This window comes from Grammomys surdaster, unplaced genomic scaffold, assembly GCF_004785775.1.
Source record: "Grammomys surdaster isolate TR1022 unplaced genomic scaffold, NIH_TR_1.0 165, whole genome shotgun sequence".
NCBI classification, from domain to species: domain Eukaryota; kingdom Metazoa; phylum Chordata; class Mammalia; order Rodentia; family Muridae; genus Grammomys; species Grammomys surdaster.
The window spans coordinates 21514811-21524542 of NW_021604613.1; the positions used below are offsets into that span (position 1 = coordinate 21514811).

General features: G+C 35.4%; 1 protein-coding gene across 2 annotated transcripts in view; it reads right to left on the reverse strand.

The window, feature by feature from the left end:
• Positions 1-9732, reverse strand: part of Erbb4 (erb-b2 receptor tyrosine kinase 4) — a 983956-nt gene that overhangs the window by 274562 nt on the left and 699662 nt on the right. For both annotated transcript variants that reach the window (XM_028765623.1, XM_028765622.1), the window contains exon 12: positions 6585-6784. In XM_028765623.1, the coding sequence (XP_028621456.1) occupies positions 6585-6784 (200 nt within the window). The remainder of the gene's footprint in view (positions 1-6584; positions 6785-9732) is intronic.

Genomic DNA, 9732 nt, shown 5'->3' on the forward strand with positions numbered 1-9732 from the left:
TCTCTCTCTCTCTCTCTCTCTCTCTCTCTCTCTCTCTCTCTCTCTCTTTCTCTCTCTCTCTCTCCTGTAGTAGATCATGTCACTGATCTAACTTCCTGTGATGTCAGTCATGTTTTGCTTTATTACATTATAAATGTATAACATGTATAACTCCAATTATATCTATCTTCTCTCTAAATTGTCACATGGCATTTTCTCTGTCTCTTCTAAAGACACTAGTCACTAAAATGTTTTATGCTACGTGTATACTTCATTTTAATTTATATTTTAATCCTATCTTCATAAACTTGAAGTCAAATTTCAGATGCAACTGGTCAGTGTCTTCCAATATTTTTTGAGGAGGGGGAACAATACAAAGCTCAGAGCTGCCCAGAAGGAGCTCTAGCAATTGAATCTCGGACTCCTGCATTTAACATTCAACAGCTTTACCTTTAAACTGCTATAGCCACTTATGTAGGCGCTAGTTAGGATATAGTGTTGTCGTTTGAAATGAAAACTGAACCCTGCGGTGAGGCTGGCTTTTATCACTGAGAAGTTCTTGATGCCTTTAGACATTTTAGGTTAAAAATTAGACAAGATCTCATTTTTGTAACTAATCAGCAACAGCAACTGCTAATTATTTTTTGAAAAGAACATAGAGAGCATTTGAGTCATTGTTAGTAATTAGACATTGTGCTGTTTCAAATAAAATATGGAAAAAATTACAAAGAGCAGTGTATGATATCTACTTTGGTAATTTAGGAAGGGAGATCTAAGAAGTATAATTAAGAGTTTCTATCTTCTGATTATTTCAAAGGATACTGTTTATACTGGATCCTGATTTATGCACCTTATGTTCCACATCAAACCTGGTTTAATGAAAATTACAGCAGAGTTCATTAATTTCTAAGTGAACATAGGGTATATCCTCCCAAGAACAGTTCCTCTAACCGGTTAGGCAGAATCTAGTTTGTAAATGCATAAGACTGATAGGATGTAGCAAGATAGGTATATTCAAACTAAATATTGGAATATAGGACTGTTAGCATAGTAGAAAACCTCCTTTCTTAGTGTGTCTTTGTTTGTAATTTTAAATTATGATTAATCATAAACAATATCCAAAGTTCATACTCTGTAGCATATAAAAAATTAGAAATAAGAATGACCTTAATAACAAGTGCATGAGATTTTTATAGGAAACTGAAATTCCTTATGATATTCTAGAAAATAAAATATTTATCCTCTAGTTGCTATTGTCATGGCTACCTGTGAAAACCAAATAAGATAGTACATGACAAAAAATATTTCTTCCAACTCTAACTCTATTATATACCTTCTTTCTTTATCAATGTTGTCTGGATTAAATACAGGATACACAGTAATCATTGCAAAATGAGGTCATGTGGCCATCCATGGAGTTTAATGATTAGCAAGTAATTATAGTTTTGCAGTTTCTCTTTGATTGAGGCATGCTCAGTGAGGTAGAGTTCCTATTACTAAATGCCAGAAATGTAAAGATAGATAAGTATACAATTTCATACAGTTGGTCCTTAATATCTAAGTTTATGTGGTTAATGTTACTGCAGGTATAATCAACCTTTGATCAAACTACAAAAACTGCATTTATTGTAAACAGGACTGAGATGATGTATCAATTTTTACTCATTTTTTATCTCCTGTATACAAAACTGTAGCACCTATTTTCACAGTTTTTAAATTGAATTAAACATTATAAGTAACCTAGATATAATTTAAAGCATAATGAAGGATGTGCATATGTTTCACAAAAATAGTCTGCCTTTTTATGCAACAGAGAATGCATGGTTACAGATTTTGCAGTTGTTCTGGACTTCTTGAACCGATCCTCAAGGATAATAAGCCATGACTGCATTTCTTTAGTATTTTATGCACCTCCTAAAACTTATCCAAACAACAAACAAGCAAGCAAGCAACAAGGAAACCAAACAAAACCAAAATCAACCAACTAACTAATCAATCAAAATCCCTAAAAACTAAAACCACCGAAACCAAAATATTTAGCATCACTGCACATTTTTCTTCTGAAGCATTACCCATGCTTTATATTGTGGATATTTTAAAGTACTTTGTCACTCATTAAAATGTCGCCCCACCCCTATGTCTCCACCTCCAATGGATCACGCCTATCTCCTCTTCTAAACTTCCATCCCTCACTCCTCATTCATAGCTTTATCTAGTCCTCAATTCCAGTAAGTATTCTATGGAAACCCACAGGCTACTTCAACAAGGGAAGCAGATAGTCTGACTGTAGCTCTTCAGATCTCTCTCTGCTCCTCTAAAAAATTTCCCAGTTTCATCATCAGCTCTGTAGCAGATTATCTGTTACAGACTCTCCTCACTCTCTGACTCCACTTTCAAGGCACTAAGAAGATTCTGGTAGAATATTTTGCTTTCCTCCCTTCTATGGACCCCCTAATCCCCTCCCAGACCATTCCTATTCCCAAGTGTCAACTTCCAATATCTAGGAAACATTTTACCTGGAAACCTCGTTAAGAACACCTATGAGGATTCCAGAAGAATTTTCTACCAGGCAACATACAGTCACCATACCAGAAAGGACAGCAGAAAATAGGGAACAAAGCACCCACTCAACAAACACAAGACCCAAAACCAGCACCTAGAATTTATTGTTTTCCAAACATAGATGTCTACATATCAGGATAAAAACACAATCAATAGTAGTCAGGACAAAATATTTCTATTAGGATTCAACAACCTTATTACAACAGGCCTTGTGTATTTCAAGATAGCTGAAGCACATGACATGGACTTCAAAATATCCATTATTAATATGATAAAGGTCTTTAAAAGAACATAAAAAAACCCAGAAGAAAATAAACACTGGAAGTACATGAATAAAAGAGTTCAAGACCTGTAGATGAAAATGGACTCAAATCAAATGATTTAAAGAAAATAAAAGTGAAGGGACACACACACACACACATCTTGAACAGGAGCTGCAGAGGCAAGCCTATCAAAAAATAAAAGAGATGGAATGTAGATCCTATGTATCAAAGATATAAGAGAAGAAATGGTTACCTCAGTCAAAGAAAAGGATAAATATAAATAATCCCTGGCCCAAGACAACTGTAATGGGGGAGAAAATCTCCTAAGTTTCATTCATATACAAGGAGCTATTGTTGATGGCTATTGAGGATAGGAATTTATTGCCCAGTCAGGACATGGGCATTGGTCGTTTTCTCATACTCTAGTGAATGGACATAAAACTACAAACATATAGGTAGCACTAGTTTTACTGAGGTGTTTATTATTTTAAAATTCAATTTATTATTTATTTATTTATCTATCTACATGCTGCTTTAATTATCTTACAAAATAACAAGTTTCTTTATGGCAGTTTTGTAACATGTTGGGTTGACTCTCCCCACCTTCCGATCTCTCTACTCACTTTTCTCTCTGTTGTTTCCTTCTGCCTCCAGTGACTTGGTATGTCAGGGTGGCTTGGTACCCAGGGGCTCCTCCATTTCTCAGAGGAGAAGGGGAAGGGAATGTGGGGTGAACTTTATCAGGGTGGCACTGTGTGGAAGTGGGAGCTTTTATAATAGTTTGAATATGCATGGCCCAGGGAGTGACACTATTAGGAGGTGTAGCCTTGTTGAAGTACATTTGGCCCTGTGGTCACAGGCTTTAAGAATCTTGTCCTAGCTGCTTGGAAGAAAGTCTCCTAGCAGCCCTCAGATGAATTTGTAGAACTCTCAGTTCCTCCTCCACTATGCTTACCTTGATGTTGCCATCCACCTTGGTGACAATGATTGTGGGGTGGTGAGCTGTGAGAGGCAGCTGGGTGCCTGGTGGAGCACAGGCCTCAAACCCCAGACCCTAATCAGTCACTAGGTGTTCGGCCTTGATCCTGTGCCCCTGGTTCCTTTCACTTAGTTTCAGCCCCTCACAGCCCCTCCCACAAAGAGGTCTATGGCCATGAGTCACTTAGGAACAGTGCCTCAGGCTCTCCCACATGTAGATTAGGTTTCTCCAGGCTCTGAGACCAAGCCAATAGGGGTTATCTGCTGCTAGACCCTAAGCCATCCCAAAACTGTATATATGAGCCCTTTTTGGGAGAAGTAGAAGTGTGGGAGAATCATCCCATTATCTGAGAGTTTCTGTTGTAAGAGCTGTAACACTTGGGAAGAGATCTGCTCTCCTGAAGCACATTCAGGACCCTCCCCTTCTTGCTAGCTAGCCGCTTTTCACTGGTCCAGCCCAGACCAGCTCAGCTCAGAGAGACAGGTGCAGTACTGGGAGCAACTGGGTGGCAACAGCGGAGATGCGGGCAGAGGCAGCAATGGAGGCAGTGGTGGTGATTCCCCCTCCCTGCTCACACTCTATCCCCTTGGCCTGGACCCCTGCACCCTGCCAGGCTGGAGATCTTCGTGGGAAGCGCTCCAGACGAGGGACCCACAAATGATCTGAATCTCTGAACCTATAAAATGGTCCCAATTAAACGTTATCTTTATAAGAGTTGCCTTGGTTATGGTATCTGTTTACAGCAGTAAAACCCTAAGACAGCCTTCATTCACTAGTACCAGATTCTACATTTTTAAGTTTTCCGTTGTATATTGAATATCATGTGAGATATCCAGTCTAATGAACTGCACAGATATAGGATTCTTGCTTTTTCCAATGGAGACAGCTATTGTTGGACCAGCTGGACCACAACCTGTAATACATTGTAAGAAATCCCTTTCAATATATGTAGATTCATTCTATCAGTTATGTTGCTCTTGAGAACCCTGACAAATGCACCTATTCTATGACTTTTATCCCCAACAAAAATGTAAACTAAACAAATCTTATGTTATAAAGTACCCGGCTTTAGTTAGATTTATTCATTTATTTATTGCTGTAAAACATAAAACAAGTACTAAGACAAATGTGATCCTGACAAAAATATACAGAATATATTATAGTAAGCTGGTGGACTGCAATAATTTCTTTTGAACAGTTTCATGGAGAAATGAACATCCAAGTCTTTGAAATGTGATAGACAGTAGTTTGAACAATGGTTATAGTTAGTAGCTCAAAACATTGGGGATATTATTTATCTTTCTTGATATTGCTATGCTAATCTTTTCATGGATATTGCTACAACTTACAGGGTGGTTGTAAACAAATTAAACCACATACATCAATTAAGAAACACAATCTGACATGTTCTTAGCTTATCATTTCATACAACATATTGCAACCAACTTCTGTAACTGAAGAGAAACTGATTAGTCAATAAATTATATTGGCTTAATATATTATTTAATGGGATATTAAAAGATATTACAAAACCTTTCATATGCCGAAAAATTACAGTATATTTGAACATACAGAAATAAGAAGCAAGACAGAATGTAGAAAACCTAATCTCTTAAATTGATAAAAACATAAAATCTTCAATTAGCAAATAAGAAAGTTAAAAATCATCTGAAAGCATAGATTTATTCACAATACATATAAAAAAGAAAATTAATGTATTAAAATTTCAGAGTGCTTTTTTCAAATCTAGAAGCCAAAAAGGACAACAATCACCAATGTTGATATAGAAAATGGCATGAATAAAATGAAGTACTATATAAGAAAAAATATAAATGTTCAATGAGCAATAAATATGACTCAATCTCAACCCTAATCATGTAAATTGTAAATATTTCCTATTTCTCTTAGATTACTGGCATATAAAACCATAGCTATTCATTACATATTTAATAATGAAAAAGGTAGGGTTGTAATTTAGAAAAGATGTTCCCATATTGAAAAATCAATAATTAAATTTTGTTTAATTATATTTAAGTACGTAAGCATAGTAGTTTTTAAGCACTGAAATGTGTTAGCTTAAAAAATAAAACTAACTAACATGGGTTTTGAAGAGTTGGTAATATTCATCTTTATACTGTTTGTATATAAGAATTTATTCTTTTTCTTTTAGAAAACTTCAAATGACTTATGAAGAATCCACTAGAACTTTTCCCCCCACAGAACTGTCACTCTGTGAGTATCAGCACTGCATGGGAGAGAGAAGCAGGAAGTGATGCAGTCTTTCATGTCCCACAGTTGTTTCTCAATGTCATTCCCTTCAAATCATCATGCCTGCTTTGATGGTTTTCACTTAAAAGGGGAAGTTTTCTCAAGCCACTGTCACTCTTTATGGATGAGCTAAGGTCTTTCTTCTTGTGTGTGAGTATTTTAAAAATCATTTTGAACTTCAATCCATCTATTTAAAGGATTGCATTTTAAAATTAACACTCATCCCAGATTTAGATAAGAGTACTTATGGTGAGTATGGGAATGGGGGAAGGGTCCCTCTTGACATCACCTCAGCATCTGGGCATCAAAATCTCCAGATGAGGTTTCCTGACATTGGTCAATATGTGAAGACAGACTATATGCTATAAACATCACCATCTCTGATGATTTATGGCACATTTTTGATACTTGTACTACCTCTCTATCATCCAACATTGGGCTAATAGGCAAAATTCTGATGTTATTTTCAAGTATATAGTAAAATGTAAAAAAGAACAGAAAGTACTGTTTTAAATTATGGAACGTGTACTTACTACAGTTCTCAGCTCTTCTGTTATCTCGGATCACTATTCGCTGGTTAATGGTACTGAAGAGTGTTGTCCAGTTAATGGTATGGTAATAACACAGGTTACTGTTGTCAGTGATATAGATATTGCCTGCACTGATTTCCTTCAGAGACTGGAACTGCAGGGAAGTGATACCTTGTTGTTTGAGGATAAGCAATGAGAGACCACTAAAAAGGAGAGGGGGGAAATGGAAATGAGTAATTCAGAAAATGCAGTCTAAAGTTCAATAAGGACTTAGCATCTCACAGCAAAAGTAAAAATAATAGAATATAAACAGAGGACAAACAGACAAATGTGTTCTTCTGATTAATATTTCTGTCTTGGAAGATATATAGACTTAAATAATCATTTCATTTCCCAAGGGTCAATGTCTATTACTTATAGTTATTAACACTGATTGTATATATGCAATACATGTGTGTGTATACATATATTTTTTTCCTGAACTAGCTACATTCTGGCTTCTCAGCCTAAATTTTGTGTTCCAGAAGAGTAAAGTCCTACACTAAGTAAGAGTACATATTCACAGACTAAATGCAAATACAATATGTATTCATAATACCCACTATAGTCCATTTATTCCTTTATAGTTATGTAAAATTAGCTATCCATTCTTTAGGCAAATGTTACAGAAAATACTTGAAGCCTTTTAAGATTCAATTTATACATATCAGAAACCAAAATTCTATCAGTTGTAGAATGTTTAAAACATGTTAAGAAATACTAAGTAAAATACCTAAACATTTAGAGTAAAAAATAATGAGAGACTTCAGATAGTTTGGAAAAACTATCAAACTCAATTTACTCAAGACAAAAGAATGGTCTTTTAAAAAATTAATTTTATTACAAAATCACCCACATTTTGTAGTTTCCTTAGTACTTATATTTTATTGGGATTAAATTATACTTTCCACGCCCTCTTATCTCAGTTAACTAAAGAATGTTGAACTTCTTTTGGTAGTTACAAATTTTATTTTTCATTAATAATTTTAAATACACTTGGCTTTAAATTTAAATTTAGAACTGTTTTAATAACAAAAATCAAAGGTGTTAAGGCATCAAGATGGAGATGTAATTTTTAATTTTTTTTCTTTCTTCTTAAACTTCTTGAATTGTTGACTACTGTATCCTAATAATGCTTGGGGCAATTAATGTTTTCTGCAATGGATAATAAATCTTCTCATATAGCACATGGATAAATTTTCCTCCTGATGATTTTTTATTAAGTTTTTTCCTTCACCCTTTTCTGTGATATGTTTTTGGGTTTCATTGTGACATTTTCATACACAAATAGTGTAGTTTTATACTATCCTCATACTACTTTCTCCAGTTTTCCCTTCACACGCACAGGTCTAGCTCTTCTTCCTAAAGAGTCTCTATTCTACTCTCATGCCATATCTATCTATCTCTCTGCCTGCCTATCTATCTATCTATCTATCTATCTATCTATCTATCTCTCTGCCTATCTATCTATCTATCTATCTATCTATCATCTATCTATCTATCATCTATCTACCTATCTATCTGTTTATATTTTGAATTACAGAAAATATATATTTGCCTTTCAGGGTACAGTTTATTTTCTTTCACATAATTCCCAGTACCATGTATTTCCCGCAAATATCATGATGATTTTTCTTTCATATGGTAGAATTCTACTTCAGTGTGTGTGTGTTCACACAGTTTATATATTTATTTTATTATTGGTTTTGAGAATTTCATACATGAGTACCATATATACATTATTTCCACTCCGTACTTCACACTCTTAATTATTTGATGTCACCGCCATACCCTACCAGTTTATTAATTTTTTCCTTAATTATTATTATTTTATGCATATGTGTATATATAATATATATATATATGTATACATAGATATGTTAAAACTGGCCTAGTCCATTTAGTGTTGTTTATATGCATATGTGTTTATGGTTGACTCAGTGGGATTGGCTAACTTATTAGGGGGCTCATCTTCAGAGAAGACTAATTCTTTCTCTATCAGCACCTATTAATTGTCTAGAGTTGCTGTCCTTTAAAATTCACTCTATCCACATTGAGGCAGCAAACAAAATTGTAATTATACACATTTTACTTAGCCACTCACCTATTGACAGGGCCAGCCATATTTTAACTTGGCTGTTATGGTTAGTGTTGCAATAAATACAGACATGAAGGTATCTCTGCTTCATGTTAACTTTGGATATATACTTAAGAAGTGTATAGCCTCATTGTAGAGTTGTACTGTTTTGTAAATGAACCACACAACCATTTCTTGGTTAATATACTAGTTTGCACTTTCATCATCTTTGGGTAAGTGTCTGTTCTCCTGCATGCTTGTTAGCATTTGTTATCCTGTTTTCCCACTGATTGGGATAAAGGCACTGACTTTCACTTTTTTCCATTACATAAGGGTATTGAACATTTTTCTTCTAGTATTTATTGACCATTTGTACTGCTTTTCAAAACTTAAAGAAACCTTTAAAAAGGCAGTAACACACTAAATGGCTCATTTTATCATGTACGTTTAAAATATTAACATCGATATTTTCTAACAATATCCCTCTTTGTTCACTAGCTATTTTTTAATTTAGTTTATTTTTAATCACTTTACACCCCACTCTCTCCCCTCTTCCTGGTGACCTCCTTCCACAGTCCTTCCGCCTTTCTCCTTCCCCTTCTTCTCTGAGTGGGTGGACTTCCCTGGGTCCCTCCCCATCTTACTACAAGTCTCTGTGGGGTTGGGTGCTTCCTCTCCCATTTATGACACCCCCATTTATTATTCAACACTATGGACATGGAACTTACACCAGCAACATCAGCCTAGGATGTATGGACATGGAACCTACAAGAGGAACATCAGCCTAGGATGTATGGACATGGAACCTACACCAGCAACATCAGCCTAGGATGTATGGACATGGAACCTACACCAGCAACATCAGCCTAGGATATATGGACATGGAACCTACACCAGCAACATCAGCCTAGGATGTATGGACATGGAACCTACACCAGCAACATCAACCTAGGATGTATGGACATGGAACCTACACCAGCAACATCAGCCTAGGATGTATGGACATGGAACCTACACCAGCAACATCAGCCTAGG